Source organism: Balaenoptera physalus (genome assembly GCF_965194825.1).
Source record: "Balaenoptera physalus genome assembly, chromosome: 4".
NCBI classification, from domain to species: domain Eukaryota; kingdom Metazoa; phylum Chordata; class Mammalia; order Artiodactyla; family Balaenopteridae; genus Balaenoptera; species Balaenoptera physalus.
In genome coordinates, this window is record NC_138891.1 from 55351707 (window position 1) to 55370773 (window position 19067).

At 35.0% G+C, this 19067-nt stretch overlaps 1 protein-coding gene across 5 annotated transcripts in view; it reads left to right on the top strand.

The window, feature by feature from the left end:
• NAALADL2 (N-acetylated alpha-linked acidic dipeptidase like 2) overlaps positions 1–19067 on the top strand; it is a 1434969-nt gene that overhangs the window by 1143615 nt on the left and 272287 nt on the right. For all 5 annotated transcript variants that reach the window (XM_082458958.1, XM_082458959.1, XM_082458957.1 and 2 more), the window contains one exon: positions 12210–12356. In XM_082458958.1, the coding sequence (XP_082315084.1) occupies positions 12210–12356 (147 nt within the window). The remainder of the gene's footprint in view (positions 1–12209; positions 12357–19067) is intronic.

Sequence of the window (19067 nt, forward strand, 5' to 3'; positions counted from 1 at the left end):
TATTTAATACATTCAAAAAATAACATTATAGTATAAATAATGACATGGTAAATATCTTTATGTAAATAATTTTCCTCTTCTGTTAGATTGGTTATATGCTATAGGTTCTCAGAAACAAGGTAACTGGATCAAAGAACAGGAATTTTTTTTTCAAGCACTTAATACATCCTGCTAAATGACTTTCTAAAAGGCTGGTATTAAATTGTTTACATTGGTGGTATAGGAGCACACAATTTATTGTAGGCTTACTGACTCAAATCCTGTTAATTAAATAAGCAAAACCCCCCAAATGATTACATATATTACATATTTAGCATAAGAGTAAAACACTATTACTTAAAGTAAGAAATTAACTAACAAACACAACTATATAAAATACGACTTAGCTTAAACTTATACAATTTATGTGCTATCAGTTGTTATTTACCTTATGCTAAATCTGCTATCTCGGTCTAAATAGAACACACCGTGGTGCTTTCAGACTTGGAGAGCAGCCTGAATCTTAGTGATGCACATCCAAGAAAGTCTTTTGCAGATTTTCCTCAGGGCCTGGGGAGCAGCACAATTTGGCTTAAAGCCAGTCACTTTAGGGCAAGGGGCTTTCAAACACTTTCCAGCTCTAGCTCCTGTGAGCCAAGACCCTATCTATTGGTGAGTCCTGAAGTGTTTTTTTTTTTTTTTTGAACATATTTTAAGTTATTGTTCAATGTCAGAACAAAGAAATACATTGCTATTTAACTGAATGTGTTTGAAACAGAAATCCAAACTTCACTGACAAAGTGATCCTCTTAGTAATTTGTCTATCCACCACAGTGTTCACTTATTAGAAAAGAAACTTCTAGCTAGTAGTGTCTATAGTTGAAAACCCCTACCTCTCTTTCAGATAGCAGTGGGTGCAAATTTTTACATTATTTGCTAACCTCTTTTTGCAATTCTTTGTGATTACTTATTAGCATGTGTCTTGTAGACAACCCTGAGAGATGAAACCTAATCATTCTTGATATTATTTGAAAGAGGAGCACCACCTTGCCTAATTATTCGTGTCATGCTAGGTTTATATATACATCTTCTTTATCTATTCATCTGTCAATAAACACTTAGGTTGCTTCTGTGTCTTGGCTATTGTAAGTAGTGCTGCTATGAACATTAGGCTCTATGTACTTGTTTCTTGAGCTCTACCTCAGACCGACTGAACCGTAAGTCTGGGGATGGAGCCCAGGAACCTGTGTTGTAACAAGCCCTCAGGTGATCTCTTGAATGCGATGGTTTGAGAAACACTAAGTTACGAGTAAGGGGCAAAAGAAAGTGTATAGTACAGAATGACTATAAAAATTTGGTGTGAGGAACTGGGTGAATGTTGGGACCATATTTGGATCTAAGGAACACTGAGAAAAGAGCTGATTTGAGAGAAGATATCAATACATTTTTTCTTTGATTTATTTTTTATCAAAATTTTATCTATAGTAAGATACACTACACATAACATTTACCACCTTAATTATTCTTAAGTGTACAGTTCAGTAGTGTTATGTATATTCACATTCTTGTGCAATGAATCTCCAGAACTTTTTACACTGCAAAACTGAAACTCTATACCCATTAAACCAGTCCCCAGTTTCCTCCTCCCCCTAGTCCCTGGCAACCATCATTCTATTTTCTGTCTCTATGAATTTGACTACTCTAGATGCTTGATTGTATTAATCTGGTTGGGCAGCTATAACAAAACACCATAGACTGGGTGTTTTTTATTTATTTTTTAAATTGTTTTTGTTTGTTTGTTTTTTTGGGTTTTTATTTTTTTTTTATTTTTTGGCTGCTCAGTGTGCATGGTATGCAGGATTGCAGGATCTTAGTTCCCCGACCAGGGATTGAACCCATGCCCCCTGCAGTGGAAACCTGGAGTTTCAACCATTAGACCGCCAGGCAAGTCCCATCTGGGTGGTTTAAACAACCAACATTTACTTCTCATAATTCTGGAAGCTGAAAAGTCCAGGGTCAAGGTGCTGGTTCCTGGTGAGAGCTCTCTTCCTATCTTGCAGACAACCACCTTCTTGCTGTGTCCTCACATGGTGGAGAAAGTTCTGGTGTCTCTTTCTCTTCTTTTAAGGTCACCAGCCCTATCAGATTAGGGCCCCACCCTTATGACCTCATTTAACCTTTGTTACTTCCTCATGGGCCCTATCTCCAAATACAGTCACATTTGAGGTTAGGGCTTCAACATATGAATTTGGGAGGGGGGTGGACCCAATATAGTCCATAGCATTCATGTAAGTGGAATCCTACAGTATTTGTCTTTTTGTGACCAGCTTATTTCATTTAGCATAATGTAGAACTTAATCTTTGCTGAGTTAAGTTTGAAGTACCTATTCCACATCCAAGTGAGATGTCATGGTGGCAGATGGCAGGAGGGCATGCTAAATGGTCATTTGTGTGCTCTTTGTGTCTATCTGCAAAATGTCAAATCCAATACACAGTCTCATATAAAAGTAGTCTCTATTTCAAAGTGCTTTTAGTTCCAGATGTGGGGAAGAGGGGATTTCCAAAGTGAGTTTTGAAAGCTGATGTCTTTGGAATCACAGCATTGGGGTTAAAGAATTGAGCATTAAGTGGGGAATTCCCTGGCAGTCCAGTGTTTAGAACTCTATGCTTTCACACAAAGGAAAATTAAGTTAAAACAAGTGATAGAAGTGTGAGACTTCCTGGTACATGCTGACCAAAATAATGGGCCTAGGTCTGGTGCAAAGAAACTTAACATGTGGGGATTGGAATGGGGGTGAGAGTCATGTGTAGTGTCTGAGTATCCTAAGCACAGTGCTCCTTAGACACAATGGTGGCTACAAAGCTCTGATGAACTTATTCTAGCAAAACTGTCCCTAGGCTAGCAGTTATTTTGGCCCAGGGCTTTAAGGTTATGCCATGATGCTGTCATCTGTCAGAGTTAGACATAGTACTGCTGACGGTGTTATTTCCTCTACCTAACTTCTCACTCTCAGCACTTAACTTGCTTGAAATGGTAATACGTGACGGTTTGCCCTCCACATCCTTTTGCCCTCCTGCTTGCCAAGTCTGAATTTTTCAGCTTTTTCTCCCTGTGCCCTCCTAAAATTAAATGAATTACCTCTAAAAAAACCTGAGAGCACCATCCTGATTTACAACCTTCCCATAACCCTGGTCATAGAGAGGACAGCAAACTTTCTTCTGCTGTCTACTGAATGATGCTAAATATATGCAGAGTAACTCCAATGTTTCCTTCCTTTTGCACGTACCTTTTTTGAAGTGTCTGATTTTTTTTTTTTTTTTTTGAGGGAAGTTACTAAATTTTCGTTAAAAGTATTTGCAGCCTGAGACAGTTAATGTTGAATTGAAAACCAGTTAGGTTTTTCAGTTAATTTTTTTAATGCCTGGCAGCTGGAATATATCATTAAAATGCTGACACTGGATTATTTAAAATTGCATTGCCTGTGAGACTAAGAGAAGCTATTTAAGACAAACCTCAAGAAGGCTGGTGGAATAATAGCTGAAGTTATGTTAATTATGTCAGCCAGTTCCTCAACATGGAACAGCACTGTGAAGCCAGAATTGTTATCATTCAGTGAGACGTAAAATTTATATCTTGATCCTTTTGCTCATTAAAGGTCCTATAGGAAATGTACCCAGGGGGAGTGTGCTTTCAGCCAGTGTGTTGACCAAAGGTCAATTTGGATGTTTCTGCTTTACCTTTTCAATCTGCTCATGGTTTCATTTAGATATAATCAGAGTACCGTTTTTGAAAGGGCTCTGGGGTTGTCACTCTATATACAGTGTGCATTTCATGAAGAAATAGGTTTAGTAATTGCGATGACCAACAGCAAACCTATTACAGAAGTGCCAAAGGGATCTATGGAGTTTTTTTAGCTGGTAAATTATTTTTGTCGCTGTTTCTCTTAAACTGAAAGAATTTTAATTTAGTTGATTAGTCAGCAGTCTACCGGCTCTTTCTGTACAAATTGAGGAACTCCTTCCTTATTTCCTTAGTTAAGCTGGGAGAGCAGGAAGTCATTGAACCAGGGATGGGGGTAGGTGGGGGAGGGAGGCAACAGCATAACAATCTAAGTTAGAAATCCCTACCTGTCATTCCATTTGCTATCCTTACATCTCTAGAGGATAGCAAAGCTTTTAGTCTGCAAAATGGGATAATAATACTTGTTTCACCCCCCTCACAGGGTTGCACTATAATATGACGTCTGTTTGTAAATGATAAATCCTTATGTAAATGTCTCCTTGTAGTAAGTGAGGTGGTCCATCTTTGCATATTTTGATAATAATTTGATACTTGTCTAGAAAATATAAACACACACAAACCATGTAAATAAGAATGGTCCTTAAGGAAATCATGATTACTAAATGAATGGAGTTTTTTTCTTAGTTTTCCCCACTGTCTTTTGGCTTTCTATTCCCTCCTGGTAATTTGGGATGCCTACTTTAGTAACCCCCTATCCCAGCAAGGGTCTCATGCTGTTGTATCCATTCCCAAATCCTCTATATGAGAACTTTTTCTTCCCTAATCAACTAAAGTGGCAGTTACTTTCATCTGTCGCCTACCCAATACCACATACATTTTTGATGATACTAAATTGACCTTCTTATATTAAAAGGTTGTCAGCAATACAACTCTAAATACCCCATCTTTCTACTTGTGGACATTTTATAAAATGTTAACATTTCTGAAACTGTGAGATAGCTGTTAGATGGTTTATTTCTTTCCTACTATTTAAGAAAAACTTAAATTGCTACTATTCCTTACAATCAAGGGAATCTCAGAATTGGGAACATAGAACGTATAGTTCAGAGGGGATTTGGAACATGTAATTTAGGGGAGAGGGGCAGGTGATTCAGTCACAGATTTAAAGTTCAAAAATAGTAAACAAGTAGACAATGAAAAGTCTTTCTCCTAAGCCTGCTTCTCCAACCAGTACCTCTCCCCAGAGGCAAATAGTATTTGCGTATGTAGTTGTCCCTCAGTATCTGCAGGGATTGGTTCCATGACAACTCCCCATCCCCGTCCCATACCAAACTCTGAGGATGTTCAAGTCCCGTATATGAAATGGCATAGTACATCCACAGATATAGAGGGCCAGCTGGATTAGAGCACATACATATACTTTTTTAATGTTACTTTTGTTTTTAAACACAAATGACAACATCTTATACAATCTTTTAATCTTTTACATTAAAAATGTAAAAATATATCTTAGAGATTGTTTTTCTCCATTTGCAAAAATACCTTCATGGTTTTTTTTTTAGAGACAGCGTATTATTCCATTGAATAAATAGAATATCATTTATTTAACCTTCATAAAATTTGTCCTAATTTTTTTCTTCAGCAATATATGAGGCACTGGAATTCCCACATCCTTTACAATGCAATCTATAATCAAAGTTGCCAAAGTTTTTTGTAAAGTAAATATAAAGGACACTTTATATGTCTTTTATGTATAAAAAACATTTATAATTTTTTTTTCTGTGAAATGTCAGTTCATATTCATTGACTCTTTTCCCCCAGGTTTTCGATTGTTCTTGTTTATGGTAATTTTTGTCAAGCAGAATAAGTCATAATTTCATGTAGTTGGACTAATCAATCTTTTTTGTCTTCTGAGTTTGTCTTTTGTACTCTAAGTTTATTAAAATTATCTTCTACTGTTTCCTCCATACTTTTATGATTTAGAGTTTTACACTTAAAAGAAGGGTTCATCTGGAATGTATTGTGGTATAAGATAGCATATAGTGGATACTATTTTATTTTATTAGTTGAGATTTTTATTTAAACCCAACAGAGTGGTTGAAATGTGAATACTTTTATAGTTCTAAAATAACACACCAGTTTTTATTGTTACACAAAGCCTTAAGTGGAGAGAAATAAAAAAGAAATAGGTCTTCTGCCATCATATGCCTCTTGGTCAGGGAGCTGAAGTTGGTCAGGGAAGTGGAAGGAGAAAAGAAAGAGAGTTTGGGGTGGGGGAGAATATGAGTTAGAAGTTACAGTAAAAACAAGGGCAAATGTCTTTATTCTTCTCCATTTGCACCTTTACAGAGTGATCTTTAAAACATTCATTAGTTCATAAATATATTTTAAATACAGTTTGAATTATTTCACATATAAAGTTATATTTTTCTACATTCGATAACAAGATTACAGTTTTAAAAATTAACAGAATGAAATGAGAATTAGTGTGTTTTTCAGTTTGCCAATTCTACTTGTATATACCAGAGGAATAACAATTCTTCACTGTTTAAGGCTGAGAATACTTTGTTAACTAACACCCTGTAAGTTGGTTGTTAAAACTTTGCAGAAACCTTGAGATACTGGAGATTTTAGAAGTCCCATTTTATGGGTTGAAAATTGCCACTTTAAGATAAAAACTTTTTTTTCCTCTACTCAATTTAATCTTTTAAAAAGGCATTGCAAGATATTTATTGATTTTTAAAAATATTTTTACCATTTTGAAAGTATATTTTATCTATAAGGAACTCAATATCAGATGCTGGTGTTAGGATAAATTAAGTTTCTAGTTTAAAATATTAAAGAAAGTTGGTAGACATAACTTCCTGTTTCCTCTCAAAGATTGTTAGAGGAGATCTGTAATTCATTATTAAGAATACGTACTAGATAGCAACTTGACACACTGGCATAAAAATACAAACTAAGTAAATGAAGAACACATAATACAAGCACTGAAGAGATGCCACAGATATACAGTTTGTTTGGTATGGTTACAACCATATCCAGTAATTTAATATGACTTAAAAACGAAACAAAACTAGAATCCCAGGAAGAACACATTTAAGATTAGGAAGTTCACCTGCATTAATGTGGTCTGTATGCTGCATGTATAAGCATGGTAGAGAGGAAAAAGCATTGCATTTGGAGTGAAAAGAACTGGGATCAAATCCTTGTTGTATTGATTTGAGGCCTCAGTTTTCTAATTTGTAAAATAAAACTGTTTTGCAAGGAGAGATCGCCCCTGTGGAACTCTTTGACAGGCTGGTTAACCCTATATAGACCCATTCTCAGAAATAATGTTTTAAAGTGCTTAGATTAAAATACACAGGATGACAAAAGAAACCAATTATATCAAATTTCAATTAGCTAAATATGAAAGCACACAAATTTGCATTTTAGTAATATATAAACTTAAAAAAATTAAACACATTAAATACCAAAATCCAGCAAGGTATCTCATAACTTTCTTCTTTTCAAATTAGTGGTGAGTTTATCCAACAACTGAAATGTGATATGAAGATGCCTCATTTCATTTGGTCACAAAGTTACAGATAATGCTAATACTATTGGGTTTATGGCCTCTTCACATTTGAATGAAAGGTTAAATTTCAGTTAGAATTGAGTAAAAATAAAAATGCTTTTTTTTTTGGTCCACCAGGTTCACAGATCTCCTAAATTTTTTATGTGGAGCTCAGGTTAATCACCTTGGGGTTTTGGGATTTTTAGGTTCTTTGTAGTTTCAAAATGTAGTCATTTCTCTATGATTCCTCACCTGTTTACATGTTCACATTGCCTGAGATCATGTTTATAAATTCTGAACGTTAAAAATGTAACAAAATTGTGTGAAACTACATCCAGTTGATCAAACAACCACCAAAAAACTCTACCATTAAAGTTTAATTTTTCACTAGTTCTGATTAAAATTTCTTATTCAAATAGGTGATCTACCATCTAAGAGTGTCCACATTAGTCAGAGTTCTCCAGGGTCCCAAGATCTGCAGTTGGCCAGCTAGAGACCCAGGAGAGCTGCTGGTATAAGTTCCAGCCCAAATGTCCCAGCTCAAGGCAGTCAGGGAGGAGGAGTTCTCCCTTACTGGTGGGAAAGTCTGCCCTTTGTTCTATTTAAACCTTAAATTGATTGAATTAAGGCCCATCCACATTAGGGAGGGCAATCTGCTTTAGCCAGTCTACCAATTCAAATAAAAATCTCATCCAAAAACATGCTCACAGATATACCCAGAATAATACTGAGTAAATATCTGGGCACCTTGTGGCCTAGACAAGTTGACACATAAAATTAACCATCCCAGTGCCTATAATAAGAAATCATTTTTAAAATACCATAGGCATCATTATTACAATGTGAACATTATTACACTGGGAACATCTGGAAGATAAGTTGTTTCTACACAACTGAAGTTACAAAATAATACTGAAATGAAGATAAAGTGACTTAATCTTATTATAATATGTAGAATGTGGTACTTTCATTTTGAAAGTTATGCTTTTCTTGCTGTTTGAATAAGGAATCGCCTTAGATTTCTTATGTATGTAGAATGAATATGTAAGCAAAGGAAAGCAGAATGTGGGAGAAATAAAATGTTTGAATTATTAAACAGATTTTTAAATACTTTAGAAACCTGTCAATGTGTCTTGGTATTGCTATTCAACTAATACAAATGTTGACTTAATATCTTTATATTTCACTTTTATAATAATTTACTATGAGGTTTTGCCTTTCAGCTTAAAAGTATACTTGCAAAGAGCATACCCCTTTAGGATTGAGATAGTGATTTCATTTCAGGTCTTCAACAGACTAGTGGTAGGAGATTAAACAAGTGACATAATCATGGTCTTTGCCTGAACTTGCTTATTTTATAAACTGGAATAAAAATGTGTGCTATCAAACATTAATTGTGGAACATTTTGACCTCCTTGGATGAAATACTTAATTTGAATTTACTCAGCCTTGCAAATAAATTCTAAAAATTGACTGACCTGCACAAATTTGTTATCAACCTTCTCTCCCCCATGGTGGCTAACTTCTAGAAAAATGAAGGAAATAACTTTTCTTTCTACTTCCCTTTCAGATATTAGTGTTTCAGAGGTTGAGTAGATCAGTATCTATTACCTGATACGGATCCATTACAATCCACTGCAGTGCTGTGAGGGAAAACAAGTCACATTAAGATAGAAGGCAGATTTAGGATCACTTCAGGTCTGTAAATTTGGCCTAGATTTTAAAGCAGTGAATAATAAAAAAGATTTAGAGGATAGGGTTTGTGTGCCAGGAATGTTCTCCTTTTAAGGGAGATCCCCAGATGAAATAACTTGGGGAAAAAAATCAATCTGAAAATTGGGTTCTTTTTTTACTCTATTTTACTCTGAAACTAGTTAGGAACAAAAGGACAAAATAAACATAGGCTTGAGCATCCTGTAGTTCTGCCCCTCATCACTGATTAAATCACAGGAGAGTAAACGGTAGAAAACAAGGTGGTGGGAGAGACAGAGACACAGAGAGGAGAAATGTTGTGGGCTGGCAAGAGAAGTCCTCCACAAGACTTTACAGGGAAAGTCAGTAGGTAAGGAACAAGCCCCAGAAAGGCTCCTTAGGGAACTCTGTGTCACCCCTGATCCTCCAATCTTGGATTGGCTTTCTTGAAGCTTTTACTCTTCATTTGGGCTTAACTCTGACAGGAGACTCAATATCCCAGTGCCCCAAGCTGTAGAGTCGAGCTGCACCTTGGGCCACACAACCCTATTGTTCTGTACTCTGTCTTCCCTTTGTAAATAGTCTATGTTAGCACCATAGATGTGGTTTAAGAGATCTTAACCGTCAAAATATAATTTTAAAACAATTCTAGGTAATGCTCAGCCTGTTGCCATCTTAGAGTTGGTTTACAAAGGAGTTTAAGTATGACGGAGGTGGCAATACAAACCTTTAGGGAAAAGGTAGACTTTTCAATAAATGGGTAAAGTAAAGCAAACCAGAGTAGGGGAAGGAATGTAGAAGTATTTTAAGAAATGTGATTCTGAAGGCTGGATGTTACCCTTTTGATTTGCCTGGAAAATGGAATGCAATGAAAATATTAAAGCTATGCAATGGGATTAGCCATGGAAAGAACAGAGAGACTAGAGAATCTGTACTGTCTCTGGAAAGAATGCCTGGGGCCAGTAAAAGACTGACACAAAACAAGAATTTTGCTTTGTGTAACTGTTAGATCAAACAAAGAATGTAAGTATTGATTGGAGAGGGTCATTTCTGCCATTTCAATTATTTGCACATATGGGAAATTAATATTTTGTCAGAGGGAAGCTATTATATAACAATGATGACTGAGTAAAAGTGATATCAAAATTTAAAACCACAATTACTTTTAAAAATTTAATTAAATAATTTTTTTTCAGACAACTCATGGAATTTAGAGTTGTCAATTTTTGATCCATGGCATTCCTCTGTTGAGAAAAATTTTCTATCTAAGGAACATGGCTGATATTTACAGTGAATGTAAGAATTGTGTATATGAAATGAAATTAAAACCAAATCTATATTTTCATTGATGATGAGTAGGGTACATATGCTATCTCAAAAAGACATAGATGTTGCTGCAGTAAAGGGGAAGTAGACCACTTAGCCAATAAAATTAAAATTTATTTTTTAAGCGTCTGAGAAAAGACTAGATTCCACCAAAGCCTCATTAATAACATACAAGAATGCAACAGCCTAGGTTTCACAAATTCAAATGCCTCCAGCCACCATTGAGTACATTTGAATAAGTGAGGCAGGCTGAGCATGAGACACTAGTGATGGGACACTGGTGAATGTCTTGCCTGCTCAGTGCAATAAAATTCAATTAGAAAAAAGTTTATTCTGGCTCAACAAATAGCTTCAAAGTTACCAGTTTTCAAAACTAATTTCAACTGGATCTCTCAAAAATACTTGGGACTTCTTACACAATGTAGTCTCTTTGCTTTTTGTGATCTAGTACTTAAGGGTAGCTCTTCTTTGGGAATAATCAAGACCCTCCCCAAACTATCCCAGTTGCTGTAAAACCTCCAGGAGTCTTTGCCCCAGGAGTATATGAGGGAGTGAAAGAGGATTAACTGTCTTTTCAGAAAATTAGGCTTTCAAAAGAAGAAAATTTCTGGGGGTCACCATAAAAAGCATTAGGTTGCTGGTTAGACTGTGTGCTAGAACACTCTTTTTACTTTCTATTTCCAAAGTGCTTAATTACCCAAGATATTTGCAAACAACATGAAGCTGAAACCATGCCTAGATTATAAACACTTACACAGACTTTCCATTTTAATTGATTTTAAATTTGTTGCAGATATCTTTCTGTTAGGACCTCAAAAAAATGGATAGGTAATGAAACATTATTATATGTTTGAAAGATCTAGCACTGTAGTTGAAAAAAGTTGGAAAAACTCACTTTCTGAATATTACAATTCATATTTCCAAATCTTTTGATGGATTATATTTAAAAGTGTTTTTGAAATTATATCATGCCAAAGAAGCATGGGAAGGGGTTGAAGAGTCAATGTCTTGATTCAATGGCAAACATACATTGAATACATATGTTTTGCCCGATTTTGGATGTGATGTTCTCACACTATTGTCTCACTTCCCTCATGATTCCTGCTGAGGAGATTGGCATTCTTCCACATTTCATACTTGAGACAACAGCATCACAGAAAGATTCTAGATTTTTGGAAATTTTACTAATGAAGACATTTTAAATCAATAATAGTTATAGGAACCGTTATTTTACTGGTTATGATTTTTTAATTATGCTTTGATTTATTTTTGTAAAGCTATGGTCATTTGTTTTGCATGCTAGACAACTCTTAGTTTAAGAAATAATAGTCTATCACCGTTTATTTCCCTAGAGGTTGCACTTAGCTTTGTGGTTCTCTTTGGCCCATGGTATTTGGCATATACTCTTAACACATGTGGGGATATGATTTGACGAGGCAATTGAGAAATTCTTTTCTGTGGTTGTCCAAAAAACATTTTTAGAATAGAATTATATCTTACCAAGCTGTCCTTTAAATTTGTGGGAAAACTTTAAAAAAAAGACAAAACTAAACCTTTTGAGGGACTCAACATTCTCTTTTAACGAGTCATTACAGATCATAATAAATCTATGATAAAAATGCTTTTTAAGCAACAACAAGAAGAAAAGCTTGATTTAGTCCAGTGCTAGTCACTCTTCAGTGAGCGTGAGCACCGTAGAGGAATGTTGCTGCACAGATTTCTGGGCTCCATCCCCAGAGGTTCCCATTTGGGAGAACATGGGTGGAGACTAAGCATTTACATTTCATGGTCCGAATAAGTTCCTGGGTGCCATTGATGCTGCTGAACTGTGGACCACCTTTTGAGTAGCATTGATTTAGGGATAACCTAAGAAGCATAGTGTGTGCTAACAATTTAAATTATGTTTTTCAGAAAAATAATTTCAACTGTTCCAGAAGAGGTCAGTGCCCAGAAACAAATATCAGTTCTGTACAGATGCAAGATGATGCCGATTACTTCATCAACCATCTTGGAGTTCCCGCCGTGAGGTTTACTTATGAGGACATCAAAGCATTAGAGGTGAGTGTTTCCAAAAATGCAAAACACACGCAGTGTATATAGCAGACATGCAGAATTTTATTTTATCCTGGCTTTTTGTCTTTCTTACCCAATAGGTTACTATAAGAAGCTGCTTCATTTAGAAAGTTATTCTTGTTGTTCAGAGGCTTTGTAAGAATATTTGAAAACATCAGCTCTTTTCAATAGTGTTGAATTCAATTTAAAAAGATTTATACTGTCACTCACATTTTCAGTGTGCTTCTCAGCAAGAAATGTGCAGTTGTTGGATTAACATCAAAACATAATTGTAATCTTCAGAATTCACAGAAACAGATGACATGTGCAATAGATTCTCCTCTCCTTGCCCAAGGGAAAGTGCATTTCATGTGCTGTATGTTAATGTGAGTCTTGTGGATTAGCTTCCCAAATTTTGTCAATAGTTTGCTTACCTAAAAAGATGCTACATTTTTTGTGTGTGAGGATACAAATTTTTTTCCCAAAGAATATCACAGAGGCCTGATTCACCTTAATTAAGTATGTTCATTCTTCTGTTGGACATTAAGCCTTTTAATCTTTCTCAGAGTTATGTCACAGGAAACTGTTTCTCTGTAGATCCAAACCTGCTGAAAGACTTCCTTCTTTTACAAATTGCGCATGCATTATTGGGAGCTATTTGAAAGCCTCTGGGGTGGCCTTCTTGATGTAACTATTTCATTAACAAAATAGTGGCTGGAAAATAGAGTAAAGCCTTCTTTGTTTTTCAAATTATAGACGTTCCTGGAAAGTTGTGTTTAAATTATATTTTTATCAATGTCAGATGTGCAATACCTTAATGTCTGATAGCTTTTAGCAAAAGTGACCTTTAGGTTTCTCTGCAGCCCTCTAGCCTCACCCCTTACTCCCTCAGTAGACACAAATGATCACTAACAACTTAAATCCACAGATGGAGAAACTCTGGGTGACTCCTACTGTAATGAGATGAATTCTTGGGTAATGCAAAAGTAATCACTGTGATTTATCTATTTTTTAAAATTGAATTTTCATATGCTATTGCTGTTTGAAAACGGGGTACATGTATAGAGGTATCTTTTCTCTTACCAAGACCACTACATATAATGAAACTGACGTATTAAGAAATTAACTCACTTTTAATTTTCCTGCTTGAATCTTCTAACATCATTTTATCATCCCTCCCCCATCCCAGCCCATCCAGCTCCTGTCATGTTAACACATTGAATGAAAGCTTTTATCCAATACTTGTTTAATTCATTTTGGTTGAGTTTAAGCCAAGAATTTAGAGAGGCAATATAGTATAGCCTTAGGTATGGGACTAGACTTGACTCTGAGCTCAAGTACTAGGCAAATGATTTAACTTCTTTCAGAATTGTTTTATAGATGAGGGGAACTTGGTATACTTATGGAATCTAGAGAACCATGGTAAGGATTAAATGAGATTATACATGTAAAGGGCTTGGCTAACATTAAGCATATAATAAGGCCTCCAGTAACTATAGCTATCATCACAATTATTATTATCTGATTTACATATTAGGGAGAATTTCTAAACTTTTTCAATAAGAAGACATTAGTGGGAAGGAGGAGCTTGTTAATCATTAAGAAAAACAAGCTTCTAAGGCTGATGAGGTGGGATTTGATGAGGATCAGCTGGACGATCTGAGGTGTTAATGGGAGAAGATTTGGAAACAGGTCCCAGTGATTTTCTCCGAAGGTACTATTATAATGTGAAACTCCTCAGGCTAAAGTTTATCCACTAGAACTGGCTTAGTCTGAAGAAGCTAATCAGTTTTTCAAATTATATACGGAATGTCTAACTCCCATCATCAAAATCATTTTCTACTGTATTTGTCTCCAAAAAAGCAATTAAAAGAGAATCTTCTATGCTTTATAACTAATGACCTTGATTATATTGCTTTAGTGTGGAAAATTTTTTTAATGGATTTGTCCCTTACAAAATGTGAATGCTTGAGATGAGATAATTTTGTACGGTAAATTCTCCAAAGAACAGATAGTGACCTTTGCTTTCTGTGTTAACCTATAATAGATATTTGTATACAGTAATTAAGAGGAATTATAAACATTGAAAGGCTTTACCCATGATATAAAGGATATTTATCCTGTGTCAATTAGTAAAAGCAGGTAAGGAAGTTAGAGCTTTTCCCCTGCAATTAAATTTAAAATATATATTATATTTATGTATTGCATAATATACTATATGTATAGTATGTAATATCTACCACTTATTGAGTGCTTGCTTTGCTAAAAATTTTATATTAGCAAATATTTTATATTACCTCATCTCATTCAATATTTATGATATCCCTATGAGTCACCTTTTATTATTAACACTTTTTTTTTCTTCTGAGGATGAAATGTAGCTTAAAATTAAGTAGCTGATCCAAGGTCATAAAGCTAATAAATGGCCAAGATAGAAGTTGACCTTAGATCTCTTTAACAGTAAGCCCATGTTCTCAACTATTACACTAAAGTTTGTAAATTGGAAGCCCAAGGGCCAGATCCAGTCCACAAATACCTTTTGTTTGTTCTACACTTTATTGAAAACTTGAATTTTTGGAAGAAATGGATTCCTTTTTTCCATGGAAACAATTGGCTAGATTGTGCATTATGATTACAATATTAAGAAGAATATTTCTTCAATACCTCTTTCTATCAAAAATTGGGAAATGAATGATTGATCAACCTAATGGGCCACATGTTTCACCAGACTTGTATCACCTCTATTACCTGTTTGGCCCCTGCAGGAAGTGAGTGCATTATCTTTGTACTAATTTTGAGTAAAAAAGTTAAAGTCGATAATTTTGTAGTCCTTTCACTTTAAAAATTGTGTATGCATTCTAAGTGTGCTAATTTATACTCATATTTTTGAAGAAACTATCCATTTAAAATTTATTTAGATGATTATAATGCAAGCCTTAGAATTTCTGACAGTTTTTTTAATCCAGCAAGATTGATTATAAATCTTTTACACTCAATTTCAACAAGTAAATAATGATAATAAGAGAAAAATTACCTGTAGGAAAGTAGACTAGTGCCGTAGACACCACTTTTTATGGACATATGGGACATTATTAGTTCTAAAATTATTTTTTGATGAAATATGACATTTTATAATATCTATTCTCAATATTTCATACTACCCACATTCCCACCAGCAATTTCTCCCTGTAGTTTCTCTGGATGCCTGTATATTGCATAGATTGCTTGAGGCACCTTTCATCTTTAGCTTTTTTGGCATCTATACTCTAATTTTCCAATAATTAAATTTCACAAATGCAAAGCAATCTATGGGTTTGCCAAATGTTAGAATTATTCCTTCTCATAAGATATCGCCTTGTTAATTGAAACGTCTCTAGTTGTAAACTTCATTTAAATAAGGTTTTTAATTTGTAAACATTGTTGCACCTGTTAGGAGAAGCATTCTGTGCAGATTAAATACAATGCAGAGATTGCTGAAAAGGAAATGAAAAGACAGATGCTTTCTGATTAAGAGTGCAATATTTATGACAAGCTGGTGGTCCAATGCACATTTCTTCTGTCACTTAACAGCTGTTTCACATAATTTTTGTTCCAGATCAGTATATTTACTCTATATAGGGCATGTCAGAGGGTCTGGCTTTCTTAGTATATCAAAAGATCAATCCTTGCCCTAGTAAGCTTTATATTACAGTTTGAAGCTCTGATTTTTCACTCTGTTTAACCTTATATTTTTTGCTCTTCTGCTTTAAAAATTCCTTTTTAAACCCAATTTACCTCTATAATGGAGCATTTAACATTTAAATGATAATGAGATAAAAGGGTATGATAGCTTTTATATAGCAGGGGTTTTTGCATAATTGTTTTAATGCCCTTTGGTAACCCAGAAAACGAAAACCAAGTAGCCTAGGTATTTTGAAACTCTTATTAATTCTTTTTAAGTTAGATGAGTTTGATATCAATTCTGATTCTTAAACTGATAGACAGCAGCATGAGAGTGTGTATGTGTGTGAACTTTAAGGTAATTTTATGGGATAAAAATGATAATTTGTGCAGATACAATACACATACACACATTTTGGAGCAAAGTAACTCATAGTTTACATGTTGATTCTTTGTTTTATTCTACTAAGTTGAAGAAAAACTTACCTTACTTAAATTAGAGATCATTCTGTCATTACATTTTCTGTTGGGAAATTAGTCTGTCATTGTTATGTTAACAGATAATAAGAGTTCAAAAGTCAATTAAAATCTCTTGACTTGAGACCAAATAGTTTGTGTAACTATGCATAAGCTGTACTGATGTTTTGTAGTATCTGATAGAATTTGTTTTATACTGATAGCTATACAACTAATTAATGTCACTTAGAAATGAGATTTTACCTCTTCTACTTCAAAATGTACCAGCTGGAAACAGGATGGAGAGGGGGTCTTCAGTGTTCTCTCTAGCTCATTCCTTTTCTTTGTAAGTTATTTTAGGAAAAGGAAAATGTCAGAACAGAATATATGGTATGGTTATTTTCAGATCAGACCTGCTTCTTTTAGAGTAAAGGTTTCAAACATTTTGTTCTAAAAACCCATTTGCACTCTTTGAGTACTACTGAGCACTCCAAAGAAAAGAGCTTTTTGTTTATGTGAGTAATATGTGCAAATATTTACCATATTAGAAGTTAAAACTGAAGAAATATATATAGTATTTATTAATTCTTTAAAACTATCAGTAATATCCTTGTTATAAATTAATATAAATAACTTATTTTTATAAACTATATTACATTTCCCAAGACAAGAAAACATAAATGAGAAGAGTGCACTATTTTACATTTTGCCAGTCTCTTTAATGTGACTTAATACTTGGTAGCTGGGTTCTCCTATCTGTTTCTGCATTTAATCTGTTGTAACGTGTTGTTTTGGTGGAAATATATGAATGAAATATGGTCTAATAGTCTTTTCATATAATGACAGACATTTTTCTTTGATACTATACTGAAATGGCAAGTATTAGTTTCCTAAAGGTTAGTGCCAGTATGGAATCTGAAACCCTATTAATGGACTTTCTGTACCCTATACACTTATGAATGTAGAAAATGAGAGTGAAAAAGCCATGTAATGTTACTATTACTATGAAAATAGATTTGGTCTCAGGGACACTTGTAGGTCTCTGGACCACATTTGAAGAAATACTGATTTGGGGAAATGGCCTTGGTTAAACTGTTCTATAGTAGGCCCCTCCGTGTCCACATGCAGAACCTGCAGGTATGGAGGGTCAAACTCTACTACGTCATTTTATATAAGGGACTTGAACATCCATGAATTTTGGTATCCATGGGGGTGTCCACGGATACTGAGGGATGACTGTGCTTTATCCTTTATAATATCTGACTAGCTGTTTAACTTTGCCGTTACAAGGATTTTTTTTTTTTAATTTATTTATTTTATTTGTTTATTTTTGGCTGCGTTGGGTCTCCGTTGCCACGTTTGGGCTTTCTCTAGTTGCGACGAGTGGGGGCCACACTTCACTGCGGTGGGCGGGCTTCTCACTGCAGTGGCTTCTCTTTTTGTGGCACACGGGCTCCAGGCGAACGGGCTTCAGTAGTTGTGGTTCGCGGACTCTAGAGTGCAGGCTCAGTAGTTGTGGCTCACAGGCTTAATTGCTCTGCAGCATGTGAGATCTTCCCGGACCAGGGCTCGAACCCGTGTCCCCTGCATTGGCAGGTGGATTCTTAACCACTGCGCCACCAGGGAAGTCCCTGTTACAAGGATTTTGAACTGTGATTCTATGTAACCTGTGTTTACCTTTTTTGGTCATCTTTGAGTATTACCATCCCATTCACTTGGCAAACAGCATGAAGTAGGGAATATAACACTCTCATAAACTGTGACTCTACAAAGGATTCTGTTCCCTGGAATCCTTCTTTTAGAAGGGAAGGTTAAACCCCAATCAACAAATCAACCGTTATAGAGCAGACTTGAAAAACTTTGATTGTACAGTATATGAAATGCCTGTCACAGAGGGAGTGCTACTAAAGTTGCAGTATGCTTCCAAGAGCCTGAGGAGTAAACACAAGAAATTGAAATATGAGACAAATATTGAAAAGACAAAGAATGGAGAAACTCTTAAGACTCAGCTGGATAATTCAAAAGATCACAGTGGCCACAGTCTAGATTGGGACTCAGACAGATAAACAATCAAATAAGTCAGTACAGTAGACACTGTCTTAAATGACTTCCACTTAACCAATTTGTGGGATTCATTGACAATTTTCATTCCCTTAAAACATAATGATTAATGCTTAAGTCTTGAAACTCATTGTAATGAGATCCTTCCTGAATTTTTGCACACTCTGTTCTCTCTGTTTCAATGGTACGTTTGCCTGGAGTCAGCTCTATTCTCAGACCTATATATGCCCTTTGTGTTTGTTTTTAGTAACTAGGTAATTTAATTGTTACATAAAATTACGAATCATGAGTATGAAAAAAATAACTTCTTAGAAACCTGTAGCGATAACACTTTAAAAGGCGAGTTGCTAATAAAGAATTGATGTGAAATGGTCCAGGCAACTTTCAAAGTTGGGGAAAATTGTAGTCATCTAAACACATTCTGCACTCAGCATACTTCAAAAATGTCTTTAATAACTCCACTTTAAATAAAAGGCAGCATGAAATGTAGATAATATATGACAAGAAAGAAATCATAGAACTTTATTCAACAGATCAGTA